This window comes from Crocuta crocuta, unplaced genomic scaffold, assembly GCF_008692635.1.
Source record: "Crocuta crocuta isolate KB4526 unplaced genomic scaffold, BGI_CrCroc_1.0 scaffold235, whole genome shotgun sequence".
Classification (NCBI taxonomy): Eukaryota; Metazoa; Chordata; class Mammalia; order Carnivora; family Hyaenidae; genus Crocuta; species Crocuta crocuta.
Genome location: NW_027531285.1, coordinates 4,558,267 through 4,579,883, shown reverse-complemented (window position 1 = coordinate 4,579,883; position 21,617 = coordinate 4,558,267). Strand labels below are relative to the sequence as shown.

The 21,617-nt window shown below is 36.0% G+C and overlaps 1 protein-coding gene across 1 annotated transcript in view; it reads left to right on the top strand.

Annotated features, from left to right (window-relative positions):
* The window catches only part of MMP16 (matrix metallopeptidase 16), a 278,364-nt gene that overhangs the window by 244,507 nt on the left and 12,240 nt on the right, over window positions 1–21,617 (top strand). Inside the window, exon 8 of the mRNA XM_077771266.1 lies at window positions 18,219–18,369. Coding sequence (XP_077627392.1) covers window positions 18,219–18,369 — 151 coding nt within the window. The remainder of the gene's footprint in view (window positions 1–18,218; window positions 18,370–21,617) is intronic.

Here is a 21,617-nt window from a genome sequence, read left to right as displayed (position 1 = left end):
ATAAATGAAACAAAATCAATGATCATGTTTTACTCTCTAATTTGTTTTCATATATGGCATTCTCATATATAAGTCAAATTTAGAAAACATGGTGTGATTTCTTAGAATTTTTAGATTTGAGTTAAAAGCACCAAAAGAAGTAAATTATGAATGAATGGATTGATTAATTACTAAAAAGCCATTTTTCAATTAACTAAAGAGGGTTTTTTTTTCTTTTTTTCAGAGTATTTGTAGTTGCTTGCTGTTTTTATAAAATGAAATCTATTTTACTTCTTATTTTCATATACAGTATAATCTCTTTAGTCTTACTTGATTTAATAAGTTTGTTAAATAGTTTCCAGTAAACTAACAAATTGCTCATAAAGGCAAAGAAAACTCATGAAGAGGAAAATAAAATTCACCCAGTTAATTTCACCCAATAAAATGTATTACTTGTTATTTAAATGACAAATTTTAATTGCACAAAAACTAATTGCCTCCCATGCAAAAGTGAGATTACCTGGTAAAGCAATCTTAGTCAAGTGCCTGGTGTTGTATCCTCAAAACTTGCTAGTATTCAAAACAATAAATCATAAATCTGTGGGGGAAACACAGGGAAAAGAAAAAGATTGAGTTGGAGGATTGACAGAATTGTGAGGAGAATATTTTTATAGAACTTCCCTACAACCCAGCAATTGCACTACTAGGTATTTACCCAAAGGATGAAAAAATACTGATTCAAAGAGGCACATGTACCCCCAAGTTTATAGAGAGCCCAAATGTCCACTGACTGAAGAATGTATAAAGAGGATGTGGTATAGCTATACAATGGAAAATTACTCAGCCATAAAAATAATGAAATCTTGCCATTTGCAATGACATGAATGAAGCTAGAGTGTATTCTGCTAAACAGAATAAGTCAGTCAAATAAAGACAAATACCATATGATTTCACTCACATGTCTTTAATGAATTTAAAAAACGAAACAGATGAACATAGGGGAAAGGGAAAAAAAAGAGGGAGGCAAATTATAGACTCTTAATGATAGGGAACAAACTGAGGATTGCTGGAGAGGTGGTGGGTGGAGGATGGGCTAGATGGGTGATGGGCATTACGGAGGGCACTTGTTGGGATGAGCACTGGGTGTTATGTAAATGATGAATCACTAAATTCTACTCCTGAAACCAATATTACACTATATGTTAATGAACTGGAGTTTAAATAAAAATTTGAAACAAACAAACTAAAAAGATATTTGAGCTAAAACTGAGAGGTAGGGTACAAAACATATCGATTACTTGCTGACTGGTTGATTGATTGACTGAATATATTAGCCAAGAGCCTAAAGCACTGAAAAGAAGCTTAAACAGGGATAAAGGTAGATGGGAAGAAAAGGGGATCTTAACCCCCCAAAAAGTAATTATTCCCAGGGTTAAACTAGATAAATTTATAGTAATGATGAGGATAATGAAAACATAGAGTATGAGAAACACTTGTAATATTTTAAGTGAGAGCCAAACTATCCATATAAAATAAAAGTTAATACCTGGAATTTATTTTATCTTTACAGATTGTTCCTGGAGAAAAGGGCAGTAGAGTACATTAGTTATAAGTGCATGTGGATTCTGCAGTCACACTGCCAATTTTGAACACTTACTAGCTGTATGAACTGGGCAAGTCTCTTTGTCTCAGTTTCTCTCTCTGAAAAATGGGGTTAGCATTACTCCCCATCTCAGAATTAGTTTGAGACTAAATTAATTACTACATGTGAAGGGCTTGGCACACAGAAGCTTTCGATAAATGTCAGCCATTACTCTTACTAGTATGACAGTTGTTAGTCTTATTGCCCTCCTGCTATCCACAATAAGCATGCAAATGAAGTGAATGTGGACGTGCATTGTACCACTGTGGACCAAGAAAGGTTCTGAATCTTCAGAGCATCATGTTTTGGAAGGAAATTCCCCCTCTCCTTTGGTCCTATGAGCAGTAACAACAGAAAGAAAGGAAGAATAAGCCCAAGGTAGCTTTCAGCTTGAAGGCTGTCCCCAAAGGCCCTGTCTCACCACAGAATCATTAGTGCTCTCTGACAAAACTGCCTGAGCAGAAACTGGCCTGGACATAAATCAGTGTTCTGACAGCTCTTTCCTGCCTTAGGGCCTTCTCACTTTTATTCACTTTGCTTCTCCTCACCCATTCACTTGTGGAATGGGCAGCTCCTTTTCATTTTTCAACAGCCAACAGAAAAGGTACCTCCTCAGAATGTCCCTCTGTCCACCCTCTTTAAAGTTGCACCTTCCAACTTGCACACAGAACATAGAATAAGTTGAAACTACCTACAGCACTCAAATGTAAATTTCATGAGAGATTTATCGTATTTTCTTGCACACTACTGTATTTTCAGTTCTTAGAACAGTGCTGGTGCATAGTAGGTCTTCCACAAACACTTTAATAAAAACAATATAGGTGAATATGGTTTGACTCAGTATGGTGTTTCTTATGTCATGATGCTAGCAACAGGAATAACTGTCCTTTCTGTCACATATTTATTCAACTTCCGGCACTTTGTGCTCACCAGTGGACTCTTCTGATATATTGCTGGTATCAGCAAATGTCTAATCTTAGAACTCTTGTCATTCCACGGACCTTTTTGTGGTGCTTCCTTCCTCTAGTTATCTCTCCACAGCATTTTCAGAGAAACCTTCTCCAAACCCAGCAATGAATCTGCAGCTCCCCGGTTCCAATCAACATTGCTTTCCCAGAAGAAGCCAGAAGCTCTGGGTAATGGAAATAAGACCACCTTCCCCTAGTATCCACCTCCCAGATTTAAAGCCAGAGTTAAATCCAGAGTTAAAGCCCCAGAATTCTGGACTTTGGGTAATACACCACTCCTTTTGCTACCCTCACCGTAACAGTCACAATCAAAACGATCATCTCAGCTTGCCAACATCTTTTTATAGCCTTGATCACCTCAAAAAGTCCAGCTTTAGTGAGGAATCAAATCATTCCTCATCCCAAAACCATCCTCCTCATGTTTGTTCAATGGGCCAGGAAGCAGGCTACATCTCATTTCTTGCAATCCAATCCCCCTCCCTGCTCTAATTCTCTACACACCATTTAGAAACTGTACATTTCACTTATTTATTGCTCATTGGTATCCTTCCCACTAGAATATCAGCTCCATAAGGGCAAGTCCTTCTCTCCCCAACTCTATTTTTTCTTTATATTCCCCTGTGTATATTGACAGACTTTTTCAATGATGACTAAATAGCGAATATTTTAGGCTTTGCAGCCCATACCATTCCTATCACATATCCTTTTTTTAACCTTTAAAAATGTACAAAAAAACTCTTCCTAGAGCATGGGCTGTACAAAAGCAGGCATTGAACACAGTTCGCTGACCTCTGTTTTAAACAATACCGGGGATATAGTAAACAGCAAACAAAGATTTATAGAACGAATAGAGAATAAAGTTCAAATCCTAATCTTTATCCATTTTCACAGCCCAAACTTTGGGCAAAATTATATGTATGCATATATGTCATATGCAGTGAGAGTTGTCAGCACATAAATTATAAAAACATGAAAACATAAGCAACTTGTCCTCTAAAAATGTGATTAGCTTGATATTCTTAACAGAATCTTAATTGCTCTTTGGTATGTTAGAGTATAGTATATCAATATATATCAATGTGTCTCTCTGATTCCAGCTGAGGTGTAATAATAGGATCAGACTTGTCTTCCTACCTAAAGCCACCAACAATTGGACCTAGTATATAAAACAATGATTTTCATGACACTGGACAGCAAGAAACAAAGGGTAGTGAACCTGAGAGTCAGGAAACAAAGAGAGATGATCCCAGATCCCAGATCCCAGTTTCGATTTGGGGAGAATTTCCAGGCCATAGAACAAGGTAGGGGATCCAGGTGTTCAGAAGACTGTCTCAGTTGAGGGTAATAGAGCAGAGAGGCAAAGGATAACAGGTGGCTGCAGTGCACAGAACAAAGCAACGCTGAGGAGAGGGGTGCACAGAGGGAGGATGCAGAAATTAGCAGAGGAACGTCCTAAAATATGGGAGAACTGGTCAGCATATGTATGTCAGGAAACCACTGATGTGTAGAGTAAGAATCGTTAATAGTATGAAATAGAACAGTTCCTGACACTTACACAGGAATAACAGTACTTATTCTCACCAGCCACCTCTCCATGGGCATCGGATAGAGTACTGAAAAAGGTCTTCCCACAAAAGTGGGTAAGGACTATCATAGAAGGAACATGTTCCACTCCTACCTGACAAATCTTGAAAGACTTGAAGCAATCAAATTGTTTCCAAGCAACATTCCTAGAACAAAGTTCAAGAACATTTATAAGGATACAAAAATATTCACCCCATGAGGTAAAATGCACAACATCTAACCTCTCCCATAAGATTGGGAATAGACAAGGATGTCATGCTTTTCCATTTTATTCAGTATTGTACTGGAGATTTTATGTAGTGTAAAAAAAAAGGCAAGTCAGTTGAGTGTTTGACTCTTGATTTTGGCTTAGGTCATGATCTCGCAGTTTGTGGGACTGAGAATGTGGGATGTCTGTGCTGACATCACAAAGCCTGCNATCATGACCTGAGCCGAAGTTGGACGCTTAACCCACTGAGCCACCCAGGTGTCCCTAAACATTTTTTTAAAAGACAAGAGAGGAGAGCCTGGATGGCTCTGTCAGTTAAGCATTGAGTTTAGCTCAGGTCATGACCTCGTGCTGTGTGAGTCTGAGCCTTGTGTTAGGCTCTGTGCTGACAACTCAGAGCCTGCTTCAGTTCTTTATCTCCCTCTCTTTTTGCCGCTACCCTGCTCATACTCTGTCTTTCTCTCAAAAATAAATAAACATTTAAATTTTTTTAAAAAAAACAAGAGATATAATAAATAAAACTATATTTACAATGTGACTGTCTATGTTGAAAATCATATGCAGTCAACCAATTATCTATAATGAACAAATGAATTTAGCAAGTATGTAGGATATAAGACCATTATACAAAAAGTAGTTGTGTTTCTACATAAGAACTGTGAAGGGTCTGAGATTTTACCCTATTTGTAAGCTACCATGTTGGCCTGCCTCGTGGATCGTGGTAGAAACACAAGATTCCTTTGTCAGAGAAAAAGAGATAAAAGCATAGGCAGAGTGCAGCCATTTATAAGGCTCCCCTCAGCCCCTGATTCCCCAAAGGTGATGTGAAGAGGGCCAGGTGATGCCTGTACATGTAATCATTTACATTGTAGGAAAGGAACCACAGCTTAGAGAACCTAAACATTTCAGATGAGCAGTAAGCCTGCTTAAATTTTATCCCAAAGGAAACATTCTCTTTATTATTCTGGACATTAAACAAATCTTTCCTATGCTGTGGAGGAGTCACACTCTATAACCCAAGACTGTTTTTGCTATACAGATATATTCAGAAATATAGTCTAGAACAAAGGCAGTCATTGCCTCTGCTCACCAGACATGCTGAAAATCAAGTGACCTGTGGAGATTTATCTCCCATTATGTAGAAGCAAAGAACAGTCATGAATTGAAAATTTAAAAGAAAAAAATTACAATAGCATCGAAAAGTATCAAATACTTAGGGGTTAATCCAAAAGGTATATGAATAATCTCTACACTGAAAACTATAAAATTTTGCTAACTGAGGTAAATAATACAAATGAATGGAAAAATATGTCTTATTGATGTGTTGGAAGACCCAATATTATTACAGCTCTCACCAAATTTATCTGCATATTACATGCAGTCCCAATCAAAATCCCAGGAAGGATTTTTGTAGTAATTATCATGCAGATTCTAAAATTCACGTGCAAATACAAAAGACCCAGTATAGACAAACCACTTCTAGAACACTAATTGACTGCAAGTCTTATTTTAGACCTATAGTAATGAAGACAATGTGACATTGTCATAAACAATTAAAAAAAATCTGTGTAATAAAATAGAATACAGAAACAGATTAAAAACAGATAGACAAGTAATTCTGACAGAGGTACAAAGGAAATTTAGTGGGGAAAAGATAATCTTTTCAACAAACAGTGCTGAAAACATGGGATATCCATATGCAAAAAAATAAACTCTAATCCAAACTTCGCACCATATATAGAAATTATCTCTAAATGGTCTTAACCTAAATGTAGAATCATAACTATAAAACAACTAGAAAAAAATAAGAGACAAATATGTGTGACTTTGGTTTAGGCAAATTTCTTACATTTGATACCAAAATCACAATCCATAAAAGAAAAATTGATAAATTGGATTTCATCACGATTAAAAATTTCTGCTTTTCAGGGCACCTGGGTGGCTCAGTCAGTTAAGCATCAGACTCTTTGATTTCAGCTCTGGTCATGATCTTGCAGTTTGTGGGTTTAAGCCGTTCATCAGACTCTGCACTGACAGCATGGAGCCTGCTTGGGATTCTCTGTCTCCCTTGTCTCCCTCTCTCTCTGCCCCTCCACCAGTCATGCTCTCTCTCTCTCTCTCTCTCTCTCTCTGTCTTTCAAAAATGAACATTAAAAAAAATCTACTCTTCAAAGATACTTTGAAGAGAATAAAAAGATATGCCAAAGATTAGATTTATGCAATCTATATATGTGAAAGATTTGTATCCAGAATATATGAAGATCTCTCAAAACTGAAAAAGAAAACAAGCCACTCAATAAAAGTGAGCAAAAGATATCAACAGAACTTCACCTGGGATGATATATGGATGGCAAATGGCCACATCAAAAGATGCTTAACAGTATTAGTTATTAGGAAGATGTAAGTTAAAAGCACAAATTACTGAATACTTATTAGAATGGCTAAAATTAATAAGACTGATCAGGGGCACCTAAGTGACTCTGTTGGTTAAGCATCTGACTTCGGCTCAGATCATGATCTCACAGTTCATGGGTTCAAGCCCCATATCGGGCTCTGTGCTGACTGCTCAGAGCCTGGAGCCTGCTTCAGATTCTGTGTCTCCCTCTCTCTCTGCCCCTCTCCCACTCATGTTCTCTCTCTCTCTCTCTCTCTCTCTCTCTCTCAAAACTAAAATAAACATTAAAAATTTTTTTAAAAAGACTGATCATGCCAAGTTTTGATGATTTTTTAAAAACATAAATATATAGCTACCATATGGACCAGCCATTGCACTCTTAGGTATTTTCCCACGACAAATGAGAATATATGTCCAAAGGCATCTACCCAAATACTCAAGACAGATGTATTTGTAATCACCTAAAAGCAGAAGTAATTCAAATATCCTCAACTGGTGAATGGATAATCAAACTGGTATATCAATATAATGAAATACTACTTAGCAATAAGAAAAGATGAATTACTAATTTACACTACAACATGGATGAAGCTCAAAATAATTATCCTTAGTGAAATAACTCAGACAAAAAACAGTACTCAGATTAAATTCTAGAAAATGCAAACTGATCTATAGTGACAGAAAGTTGCTGAGAACAGGTGAGAATTGAGCAGGCAGGAACAGAAAGGATTGTAAGAAACTTTTGGGGTGATCAATATGTTCATTATCTTGATTATATTGATATTTTGACAGATACATACATACGTGAAAACTTAACATATTGTATGTGCAGTAGGTGCTATTTACTGCATGTCAGTGGTGCCACAGCAAAGCTTTACTAAAAAACAGCTTTACTAAGCACATCAGTTTATGTTGGAATAGTTTAACTATTTCATAAATTTAACTATACTGGTGACTCAGGTTAGTAAAATTTTATTCCTTCATTGTTCCACAGCGTGTTAATTATGATCATCCAAATTAATACTATCCTGGTTTCAGTCCCTTACTTGAGGCCAGTGATGATTAAGCAGAGTGTCCCTCTTATAAACAGAGATGCCTTGTTCTCAGAAGCCTCTCTTCTTGGTTACATTTCTAGTGTTATTGAGAATAGTAGATTGAGAAATTAACTAATTAAGTCTTAATATACAATTAATCCATTTACTGAAGATATATTTAAAACATTATATAATTTCAATTTAATCTTAGAATTTACTGCTTATAATGATTAGAATGTTTTTTCTAATAAGTATTTATATTAGAATGATTCTAAAATAGGTTGATGCCCACAGTTGAAATAATTTAATCATTGTTATTTTATTTTGCTTATCTATATTATTTTTGCTCTGTATTCTAATTTCCCTTTTCATATTTTTTATTATTTTTAGTTATGTTTTATTGTGTTATCACATATTTTTCCTTTAAGGGCCCTCACATTTGTGTATAATGAAACAGGTATAAGTAAGTAGGTAAATATTTTAAGGGATTTTTTTAATTCTGCCTCTATGTGTGTGTATTGTTTTTAAGAAGCCAATACATAATATCTCCCTTTACTAATCAAGGTACTACTCACTGTAGCTGATTCTATTTGAATGTGAGGCCAATGTACAAACCCCTCAATTTCACATGGTTAGCTACATTAACATCACTCAGGTAAATTGAATATAATAGAGTAACATTTTATAAGCACAATCAAGCCATATGTTTATATTCTCAGTTGCTAGTCATGTTCAGGCTGAATGGTTATGGGATAATAATATCAAAAATCTATGTTGAAAATTGAGTTGGTGTAATTCTTTCAACTGAAAATAATTTTTAAAATGAAGTCTGGTGTTGTCAAATTCAGTAACAGTCAAAATCAAGTAGTTGAAAAGTCTCAAAACTCATATTGTTGCTATCACTTAATAATTTTAAGCAGTATTTATTTGACAGTACTACTTGACAGTTTTATTTCAAGAGGCAAAAACCACTTATGAAATTGTACATAAACTATCTAGGGTGTAAAAGAGCAGGGTAATAAAGTTTGGGAATACACAGGCATACAAAACATGTGTATCAAAAAAGAGTTGTCTAACATGTGGCACCAGAAGATGGCAAAGAAAATAGCTGTTTGTTTAAGAAATTATTTATGTAATTTACATTATTACTCTATTTTAAATACTCCTGTGAACCAGCAATTTCTTATGGTGCTTGCAAATCCTCACCTTGAAAGGTTTAGGGAGTGCTAATGAAGTTCATTTGAGGTAGAAATACACCTTTTCTTACATAGTGCAATGAATAACCTAAAAGATCTTTTACTATAAATAGATGAATACAATGATTATTTATTTCCTTATGGGAGGTAATGGGAAATTTATGCCTAAGGAGCTACACCAGATTAAGAAGTTTACATCCAGTGGCCCTGATGCACACAAAAATAGATTCATAACATGTATATTGTGCTATTCCCTTGAATTATAAATATTCAGAGAATTTTAATATTAATATTTACATTATATATTGATGTGAAGTCATCATTTAAACCAAGGGACCAAACATATAATACTTGAAAATCTCCCTTGATCATTTACATCTGCTTATTTATAACAATCCAAAAGTCTATGGTATGTTTTTATTATGGCTGTTTTCATTCATATTTTAAACAATAATATTTTCCCATCAGTAAAACCTGTGTCTAATTTTTTTCTCATTATCCAAAATTTTTATCACATCCTTTATTTTTACCATGTCAGTTTGAGTTCCCTGGGAAGCCAGCAGTGAGATAAAGTTCAATGAAAGAAGTAAATCTCTGAAGGCAAAGAGGGAAAAGGCAAGACTGGCCTGGAAGACCTTGGACTGTGCTGTGGATATGACATAATCTTGGCAAACCAAATGAGGAGCTTCAGAGGAAAGACTGTCCATTAGAGGAGTTTCAAGTAGGGAAGAAGTGGCCAGCATCTAGGATGTGCCATGCTCAGTCACGGGCGGGAAGGTGCTCAAGAAGAGCATCATGGCCTTGGCCCAGCCCAAGCCACGGAGCTGACTTGTTGGCCCAATTATCAGATCCAATGGCATTCAGATGCTAGGCCAGTTTGCTCACTCTTCCTCCCTCCCTTCCTTCCTTCCTTCCTTCCTTCCTTCCTTCCTTCCTTCCTTCCTTCCTTTTAGATTTTGTTTTATTTTGAGAGAGAGAGGGAAAGTGGGCAGAGGCAGGGGCATAGGAAGAGAAAGAATCTTAATTAGGCCCCATGCTCAGCATAGAGTCCTATGCAGGGCTCTATTTCACAACTGTAAGATCCTGACCTGAGCCTAAATCAAGAGTCAGATGCTTAAAGGACTAAGCCACCAAGGGGTGCCTGGGTGGCTCAGTCGGTTAAGCATCTGACTTCACTAAGGTCATGATCACACGGTCTGTGGGTTTGAGCCCCGCGTCAGGCTCTGTGCTGACAGCTAGCTCAGAGCCTGGAGCCTGCTTTGGATTCTGTGTCTCCCTCTCTTTCTGCCCCTCCCCTGCTCATGCTGTTTCTCTCTCTCTCTCAGAAATAAATAAAACATTACAAAAATTTTTGTAAAAAAAGGACTAAGCCGCCCAGGGGCTCTTGTTCTTGAAGAGAAATCCAGGAAGCTGCCAACTCAATGGCTGCCACATTTGCAGAAGTATTCAAAACTCTCTGCTTACTAGATGATGTTGTAAAACCTGGGAAAATAAATGCTGATAACAAAAAGCCATATGACCTCCAGAGTTGGCCATTTGTTCAAATTTCTTGAGTAACCAGCCTACAAACAATATAGAAGTTAAAACTTAATCCAAATACTTGGCACTAATATAGATCCATGTACTTAATCATTTATTACCGATCTTATTTATTTGGATTGGTAGGAAGCAGATTTGAACAATGGAATATTGTGTTATACAGTAAGTACCACTTATCAGGTACCATGATCTGGGTATGGCATGGGTATAATACATTTGGTCTCTCATCATTTCTAGAGCTCTGGATGAGAGGTGTTATATGTACACAATAGGAAAGGAAGATTAGGATTTTACTTGCCCAAGATCTCCTAGCTAACAATCGACGGGGCTATCACCCCTTAGTCCTATCTACTTTCAAGGCTATTGAATGTTCCACTACACTGCAGCATCTAATAAAGAAAATATTAATTCTTCGGGAGTTTTTTTTCCAAATCTCTGAAGTATTCGCTAAGCATATATCAATGTTGCATAATAATTAGCCCAATAAACTACAGTTATTGAATAACGTAAGCGCATCCTTCTTTTGTATGAAGAAAATCCAGCCTTTAAGGAATTAATGTTCTCATCTTTAATGTAAAAGGATGCAAAGCAAATACTTTCAGCTTTGTGGGTCATATGGTTTTCAATCATAACGACTGAACTTTCTCTTTGTAGAATGAAAGCAGACTAGACAATATGTAATGAATAGGTGTGACTGCGTTCTGACAAAATTTTATTTACAAAAGCAGGCAGCAACTGGTGGCCCAAGTTTACTAACCATTATTGTAATAGAAGGTACAAAATACAAATGTCTAAGTAGAGTTTTATGGACTCTAATAAGACAAAAATATATTTGATTTTTTTAGCTAATAAATTTTAAAGAGTATCTGATTACTGAGGATACAATAAACAAGGCATGAGCAGAATACAGTGGAATAATTAATAAACACTGCCAATAATAAATGTGGAGTGATTACTTGATAAAGCAGGAAGGAAGCAAAAAAATCATCAGCAATTCTGAAAGCCAGACAGAGTGTAAATGTGTTCTATTAAGAGAATCAATTTGGAATAGCAAGTTGAGTATTGAATTAAAATACCTGTACTGTTGTACAAATGTATTAGCAATTGGCTGTGTGCTTTTAAGCACATCACTTTTTTGGGCTGTAAAATAAATGTGTCAGGCTGGATTCTCAACCATTTCTCTGATCTAATACATCTGAACAATAAATATAGTGCCCTCCCATTAATAACAGTGGGCCAGTCCAAGGGTGTTAGAAAAGCAGGTATGAATTTTGGCTTGATAAAAATGTCAAAAATCATTAGACACCACAGTTTTCCTTGTAAGAATAAGCATGTAATTTAAAAATTCTTCATGGGATTATTTGTTTAGTGTCTATTTCCTCTGCTGGTCCATCAGCTTTACAAGAGCAAGAATCTGTGCATCTATAGCTCCTAGTTCAGTGACTGGCTATAAGAGGCTCTTAATAAACAGACATTTCATGGACGGGTAGATGGATCGATTAATGGATGGATGGATGGATGGATGGCTGAATCTCATTGAGGAATTACTGAAATAGATGGGCTGTAAAGTTGTCTTCAACTGTAAACATTCTTTGGGGTTATTCTTTTTATTTATAAAGCTTCTCTGTCTTTAATTCAGACTTGTTGATATTTTCCTTTGCATTCTGCCAAGTACAATGTCAGTAAGGACTAGTTCTTTCCACTTGCTCCGAATATGTCAACCTCATAGGAAATCCAGCAAATGCCTTCATTCTGCCAAAGAGGCAATATTTTCCTTGAGAACCAGAATGTCTGATCATAAGGTAGTTAAAAATCTACCTCTCCAACATAGCAACAACAAAAATAGAGTTGATATGAATCTCATATACTTAATCAAAACTCTTAAAAAGAGAAATAAAATTACTTCAACTTTGTCATGTGAAAATCTTACCTCATCAAGATACAAAAGGAATTGTATAATTGTATTTCCTTAATTAACACCTGGAGAATTAAATGTATAACTCATATCATTGTTGAGTTATTTTCCTGAATTCTAAACCACAAATATTCAGCAGGCAATGTGTTATTTTCCTTAATTTTTTTGTGTGTGTCTAACTGCTGGGATCTCATAATGTAGCCTTATAGCAAATGTTTGCTGATGAGTTTTCTGTTTTGTTTTTTTGAAGGGACTATAAGTGCATTAAAAAAAAATCCCCTGCTGTATGTTCCAAATGAAGGGGAGGGGGGAGGAGCAGCTAATTGAAATCTTCTATACAAAGGCCTTGATTATTAAAAGTGAAAGGCTCATTGTTTTTCCTTTTTATTGACTGAAAACTCTTGACCACTAGTATGGGCAAGTACTTCTGGAACACATTTTTTAAGCTGTTTTACTTTAATAACAAGAATTTCCTGGAAGAAGTGTAACTGTTTTCCTTTTTTCATACATTATTCCCTTCTGAGACACCCTAGGAAACATAAATTAGGCTTCTGTGAACATTCTTTCATGCTACATGCACCAGGGCATCCTGGTATGTATCTATGAGCCTCTCGATATCACTACAAGGCCTGGAAAGAGTATGAAGAAATTTTCATGGATAGGACTGAGTTAAGGAACTACAAACAGAAGTATTTTACAACATCGATCGTAGAATGCTTTAGAAGAAATAAGAGATAATCAATTTAGCTGATAACAGGTTTACCCCAAATAGCTAGCAAGGAAGGCATTGGAACTGTATTACCCTTTCCTAATTAAAACTGAGATGAAAGTCGTCACTGAGATGCAGTAGTCACTCAGGTATAGGCTAACATAGAGCAGGACTTTCTTTTCGTTGTATTGTTTTAAGACTTTCAATTTTAAATGTCACATAGCTATGACAAAAACCTACAGCAAGCTTGGAAACAGCTGTCTGGATTTTCCATCTCACTGATTCTGACGAGGAAGTGATCTGGGCCCTTGGGATGTGTTTTTTTCTATATAAAATATTCAAATTACATAATGGCTCAGGATAGGGGTATATTTTTATGATAGTATTTTCCAACACAGAGTTAAATATAATTACGTAATTGACCCTTCAACATAATACTGGGACATGACTTTTTATTTTCTCAGACTTGTTAGTGATTATAAAACTCATTTTTAATCTGCTCTACTAACAAGATTCAAGACTAAGGTCCACAATGTTATTTATGTGCACTTTTTGTTTTTGTTTTGACCTCAAACTTGGTTATTTGTGTATATTAAACATGGGTCTTTGAATTAATAACCATTTATTAAACACCTACTAATTTCCAGTCATTATGTATAAGGTACTGCAGGACGTATTGGCTACAGTGTTTGTCCAAACCAAGTTGCTCACAGCCTAGAGCAGGTTGCAGGCTTGTGATCCATTAAAGTACTAAATTATATGTACTAAAAGTGCACTAAGTAATACGATAAGGAGAAGACTGGGTACTCTGGACATGTAAGAGGCCCACCTTACTCAGATAGGAATTGCTTTCCAGAGAAATGATGTTCAGCTAACCTTTGAAAGAGTCATACCCATTTTCCAGAAATGGAAGTACATCGAATATAGATGAAATAAGAGATTCATATTGAGAAGAACTTGGAAATGATATATAGATGAGTTTATGCTGAATACAATGGTAAACCACTGAACAGTTTAAACAAGAGAGAGATAAAATCAGGTATGGATTTTAGAAAGATTCCTTTAATGACCTTATGGAAGAGAGATAAAGTGAGACTGGAGTCAGGGAGACAAGATAGGAAGTTTTTGGGGCACCTGGGTGGCTTATCTGTTGAGCGTCTGACTTCTGCTCAGGTCATAATCTCACAGTTTGTGGGTTTGAGTCTCGCATCAAGCTCACTGTGTCAGCATGAAGCCTGCTTCAAATACTCTGTCCCCCTTTCTCTCTGCCACTTCCCTGCTCATGCTTTCACTCTCAAAAATAAAAATAAACACTTATTTTTAAAAAAGGAAGTTATTGAAATGATACAAGTTAGAACATTAAAGTGTTGCTCTTAAGGCACATGGATGGAAGACAGCATGGTGCACTGGCTAAAACCCAGGACTTTGGCTAACAGACTTGAGGTCAACATATCTAATACCTTGTGTCATGTTTGGATGGCCGAAAATTTATACTGAATAATCTTACTCACTTAAAAGAAAAATTAACCCAATGAGATTAATTGAGTTTAGGGTTGGATTTGTGACAGTAATTCACCAAAGAACTGTTACACTTGCCATCCCTCTAATAGGCCTACTGGTCTCTCTCCTCTTTGTAGCTTTGCTCTTTGCATCTATTCCATTCTCTTTTCTCTTTTGGTTCATCTCTTTGGTTGCTTAATTTATGCATCATCATAATGTCTGCTTGCATCATCATAATGTCTGCTTGCCTATGGCCATTATGGCTTCTCAAGCCTCATACCATATAATAAATAGTCAATTCCCTCTGCTGAATGGAAATGTCTCTCAATATTCCCTGGGTCATGTTCCCAAGAAAGAACAGATGGGTCTTCTCATCTGCCTAACCTGTAATCCATAACTCTGCAGAATTTTGACTGGCTCTAGGTTTGGATGGTAATGTATAGGGACGATATGGAGAATAGTGGGACCTACTTCACAGCTTGTGGACAAGACAATCACCTTTAGAAGGGATAATTGAAAAGCTAGTACCAGTGGCAATATGAATGGACTGCAGGGGACAGGTTCAAGGAAGTGTTTAGAAATCAAATTAGCTAAAGGTAATGATCCATCAGATATGAAAGATAATAAACAGGAAGGCTGCAGATGTGACATATAGAGTAATTAGCATGTCATCTACCCAAATAAGGGAAACAGGAAGAAAGGTCCTTTGATGAGTTCAAATTTGAACTTGTGGGTCAACTTTGTAGAAAATCTCAGTGGGTAGCTATATATACTATTTGGCTTTCAAGAGCTGTTTGGATTACAAACAGCCATTTTTGGCCACTCTCTTTTTTGGCTTCTAAGGTTTTCTTTTACTTTAGTCTTCCTCCCTGTCTCTTTTACCTCCTTTGCATTTGCCTACTCTTCCCTCTTCCCTTATGTGATCACTTTGAGAACATAGATTTCTAGAAGCCCAGTTCTGGTTCTCTGGTTCCTCTTCATCTTCCCTATATATTCTTCCTTCTATATATTCTCTACATATTATTTNATCATCCTAGATTAGTAAACACCATATTTATGCTTGTGACTTTACAAATTGTTATCTTCTAACTCACATATCCAGTTGCTTACTTGACTTCACTTAAGTATCTCACTGACATCTCAAATTCTTGATTTGAGCCCCCTATAGCCCATCCACCCCAGTTTTCTTTGGCTTATTTTATATCATGATTCTTCTCTTGCTTACAAAAGTCAGAACTTGAGGATTATCCTTGATACTATCTGTTTTTTAAATCCCCACAGCCAACCCAACAGCAATGCTTATCAGTTCCATCTCCAAAATGTTGCATGAGTCCATTTTCTCTTTCCATCAATATTGCTGTCACCTTTAGCAAAGAACTTTTTAATTTAACTATTTAGTGGCTTCCTATTTCACTTTAGAATGAAGTTCAAATTTTGATAAAGGCCATATGATCCTTACCTCTATCCTTACTGTACATTCCAACAACATTGTATCCTAGCTCTCTAACAAGATTCTTCCCATTAAGGCATTTGTCCTTGGATGTTTCCACCCCATCAAAAAAATCTTCATTGAGCCAAACTTTTTGAATTATGTAAGTTACAAGTCACATGTCATTTGAATAAAAAGATCTTTACTGTGTTCGATATAAGCAATCCCCCCCCGCCATTCCATCACTTTTACATTAATGTATTTTTTTTGGTATTTATATAGTACTTTTCTGTCTGAAGTTATCTTTGTTTGCGTGTCTAAGTTCAGTTTTCCCATATCCATTGGGTAGAATCTAAGCTCCATGAGGCAGAGATGGTATCCTTGTTATTCAGTGCCTAAAATAGTGCCTAGTAAGTACACTAAGTTGTTGATGAATGATTCAATTAATTAATTCTTGCAAAAGACCATTGGCAGGTCTTAAGAACTGAGAGGAAGGGGTGCCTGAGTGCCTCAGCCACTTAAGCATTCAACTCTTTGTTTCAGCTCAGGTCATGATCTCACGGTTCATGGGTTTGAGCCCCCAAGTTGGGCTCTGCGTTATCAATGCAGAGCCTGCTTGGAATTCTCTTTCTCCCTCTCTCTATGTTCCTACCCAACTTGTGCACCTTCTCTCTCTCTCAAAATTAAAAAAAAAAAAAAAAGGAAGAAGAACTGAGAGGAAAAATAAAACAGAAAGGAGGGGTGTCTGGGTTCAGTCAGCTAAGCCTCTAAATCTTTCTTTTAATTTATTTATATTTATTTATTTTTGAGAGACAGAGACAGAGCTTGAGCAGGGGAGAGGCAGAGAGAGGGAGACACAGAATCCGGAGCAGGCTCCAGGCTCTTGAGTTGTCAGCACAGAGCCCGAAGTGGGGCTTGAACTCACGAACCTTGAGATCATGACGAGAGCCGAAGTCGAACACTCACCCATCTGAACCACCCAGGCACCCCAAGACTCTAACTCTTGATTTTGGCTCATTTCATGATCTCACAATTCAAGAGTTGGAGCCCCTCATTGGGCTCTGTGCTGATAACATAGAGCCCACTTGGAATTCTGTCTTCCTCCCTCTCACTGCCCCTCCCCAACCCATTCTCTCTCTCTCTCTCTCTCTCAAAAATAAGTATTAAAAAAAAAAAGAAAAAGAAAAAGAAAGGAGCAGCTAAAGAAAAAAGTCTACACCACCACCAAAAAATAAAAAATAAAAAAAAATTCTTACAGTTTAGAGAGAAAGTACTTTAAGTGGGCAACTGTGTCAATATATAGGGGTGGAGAATGATTTCCTTGGAAGGCATTGGTGACTCCAGAACTGAAGTTTTCAGGGGAAAGTAGGTATTAAATCAACTTTCAGTGGAATGAGGAATGGCTGTAGACTTCTTGGGAGGCAGTACCAAAGAGGGGAGTGGCGAGCACAGTTGGCCAGCAGTATAGGGTGGTACAGTATGTGAGGAAGTGTGTTGCCTATAGGTCATTTCAAAACACCAATAAAACTGACTCAAGTTTGTCTTCTTGTTAATGTCTCCATGCTCTGGCAATTTCAAACAGGTTAAGGTTAAAATTCTCTTTCCTTAGGTTAACACCCAAATAGAGGGATAGAGCACATGGGGTGAAAAGAAAATGACTTTATAAGACCAAAGGACCTGGTGAATATTTATAATAATCGGAAAAGAGCAGCCTAGAGGATTTTCAGTGGAGTAGAGGTTATAATCAGTAAAGCAATCTGAGGATATACAGAATGCACAAAACACAGGAATGATTTAGCCTTAAATAAAAATAGAGCCCCCAGTTCCTAGAGGAAAAACCCTGATCCTTGGTTCAGAATTGTTGTAATATGGCAAGTTGTAGATCTTTTGTATTTCTTAAATTAAGTCACAAATTCTGACTATATTTTTACATAGTTACTCATTTTATCACACTTTTGAAGATGATCTCTCAACAATAACATTGATGTTCCAAATGTGACTACTACTTAGTTATTTTATGGATTTTATGTAAAATAGTTTTAAATGCATTGTGTCAATAGATATAGTCCACTTTCTGACATTAAATTATTGTATTCTGCATTTGCACTTATTTCATACAGGTAACAAATATTGGGTGTTTAAGGATACAACTCTGCAACCCGGTTATCCTCATGACTTGATTACTCTTGGAAGTGGAATTCCTCCGCATGGTATTGATTCAGCCATTTGGTGGGAAGACGTTGGGAAAACTTATTTCTTCAAGGGGGACAGGTCAGTACACATTTCACATGAGGAAGACAATTAACTAATGTTTAAAGAAGTTAATATTTCTCCTTTAAAATGGACATGTATCGTTGATTAGGAATCTGTGTGATATAAAGGCAGGAATTAATGAAAGGAAAAATATTTTTAAGCATTCAAGGTAATATTCCTGTATTATACCCACATAATATGGCCTTCTTAGGAATGCATGTGTTCTTCCTCTTCTCCATCAACTCATCATGCCTATAAATCTGTATAGGCAGTGTACCTATAATTTTGCAATCCATTTTCTTGTCATTTTACTTTATTTAAAAAGCACTTTATCACATAGGCTTTTTTGTTTGTTTTCATTATTCAAATTAATGTTTCGGAGGTATAGCTCAGGAGTAAAGCATTTGACTAAAAATTAAAGTTTTATACTTTACATGCAATTAACTGTGAACATTTTCAAATAATTCAAGTTTAGTCATGAGTTCTAGTTCTTAAGAAGCTAATTGTTTAGAAAGCAACAAACAGGTGTTGTGAACTATCACTTAGTTTAAAGTGAATTGATATCTCTTCCCTATAAATTTCTTTCATGTCTCTTCCTTTCCTTTCTTTTCATTTTCTTATATGACATTAGTAAAAACTGAGTGAACTATGCTAGTCTTATGACTTGTAGCATCTACTAGGCATACATAGTTCTACTCCTGTACACTTTGACATGAATTACACATAAAATGTAACTGAAAGGCTATGCTTTTTATTGATTTAAGTTAGTATTAAGTAGAAGAAGTAATAGAGGTGAAAAATAAATTTTTAATTACACTACTACTAGCTGGGTCAAATGTGACACTCAATATAATATTTTTGTATATAGAAGAACTTAAGTATTCATTTTAAAGTAAATTTTTAAAAAATACCTAAACAGGGGCACGTGGGTAGCTCAGTCAGTTTAGCGTCTGACTTTGATTTTGGCTCAGGTCAAAATCTCATGGTTCATGACATTGAGTCCCAAGTTGGGCCTTGTGCTGACAGCCTGTAACCTGCTTGGGATTCAGTCACTCCCTCTCTCTCTGTCCCTCCCCTGTATATAAATTTAAAAAAAAAATACATACACATACACATAAACACACATTTGAACAACAGGCTTTAATTCCCAACTACCTAGTATTGAGTTTGCCTTATAATCCTGGCATAGTATAACCCTATAATATGTCTCAAACTTTAGAAGAAAAATATGTAAGGATATAAACTTTATTTTATAATTTTAATTACAAATGATTTCAGACATTGTGCTTTATCTGTGAACAAAAACCTCCTATAATTTGTCTTCATGGATTAGAATATAACTTTTAATTTATTCTGTTACTAGCTTACTCTACATTTGATTTGTGTATACTTCTATAGCAAAATATTCATAAACTTGCATGTAATATCATGAAACTAAAGTTTGCTAAATGTTCCTTATGAAATCACAAAACAAAAAAGGTCTATCAAACAAAACTTCCATTAAAGGAGAAGATGCTACTTCTAGCCACAAAAAGTGTATGATTCTCAGCAAGATAGAAGCGTAATAGAGTATGAAAGAAGAAATTGATGGCCACAGCATGGTGACCACTAATGAATATAAATCTGCAGACTTATAACATATTCCTTAAAATAACAACCCTGAAGGTTGTTAGAGCTTAAGCCCCAGTCAATTTAATTGCTTGAATGTACCCTTTCAGGACCAGGTTCAATAAGGAGTTTTTTGTTGTTTTTGTGGGGCTATGGGGTAGAAAAAGGCAGAGAAACAAAAGGCTGACAAAACACACTTCTGCAGGACATTTCATGTAACAGTTTTAATGAGGATTTCCCAGATGATAACAAAAACTGCCATTCTATGATCAGAAAGCCTGTTTTGTTTTGTTTTGTTTTGTTTTTCACAGATGCAATTATTACTTTTAAAATGTTCCCAGTCTAAAATTCAGCACTTATTGAAAAATTTAAGTTTAGAAACTAAATGTGCACTGCTTCAAATAAGTGAAATCAATCAATGTTAGACACTAAATTCATACTAGAATAAAGGCAAGGGTAAATGGGAAAGGAGTTTTAGTTTGTTTGTTTCCCACTTGAGAAGTTACATGGAAATATAACAAAATGTATAGAAATACTTTATTTTAAGCTCTGCCTAAATAACTGGTCTTATAGGCTTAAAAATATTTATAAGTTGGTGCTTCTGGTGGCTCACTTGGTTACACATCCAATTTTGGCTTAGGTCACAGTTTGGGGGTTCACAAGTTCGACAGCTCAGAGCTTAGAACCTGCTTCAGATTCTGTGTCTCCATCTCTGTCTCTGCCTCTCCCCAACTCATGCTCTGTTTCTCTCTCCCTCTCTCTCTCTCAAAAATAAACATTAATGAATTGTTTTACTATTTATAAGCAAGGATTCAGTTAATTACCGTGTGTGATCTTCTGTAAGATTTCATGTGTCATAGGTGGTTTATAAGCAGATGATTTCATATTCATATAATTCTATAATTCCAAAATCACAATTTATCAGTACATTCATTCTAGGTTAAAATTAGATCAATAAGACATTAAACTATGTGCCTGAAACATATAAACAACAATTTGGTTGTCACTTTAATATAAGAATTCAGTGAGTCTTTCTTCCTTATAGACTGTATATTTTTAATACTTATCAATTTTTTTTAATCTATTTATTTTCCATGTATATTTTTGAGAGAAAACACTGAAAATTGCTTTGTCCTTACTCACTTCTCCCTCTTCTCCCACTGCTATCTTTTTGCTTTAGAAGGGGAGCAGGGGATGGATGGCTGTTGATTGATAGGTTTCTATTTCTCTAAGGCTAAGAGGAGAAGGAGATTTTAGAGATCATCTAAAAAACTCAACTGCTTTAAGGGGCCAGGCAAATAATGTATATTCTACCGAGTACAGCAATAGTATGTAATGAAATAGTAGGGAGTGATAGGTACTGTAGTGAGTTGAAAAGGACACATACACTAGAAGAGCACTCAAAATCAGAATCACTTATTTGACTTGCTAGACAAACAAAGCACAGCTTAACTGTCTCAGTCACCTAGGCACCCCTTACAAAGCACAGCTTTAACTTACATTTGGCCCAAGTGCTACCATATGTCAGCTCCGCATCTTGTTTTCACATCCTACCAGTGTGTAGACACACTCAGTTACACTCGACAGGAATTCATCCCTCTCTGACTCTACTGCCCATGGTGATAGTATGACTATGAGACAGACTCTTCCATTTTCAA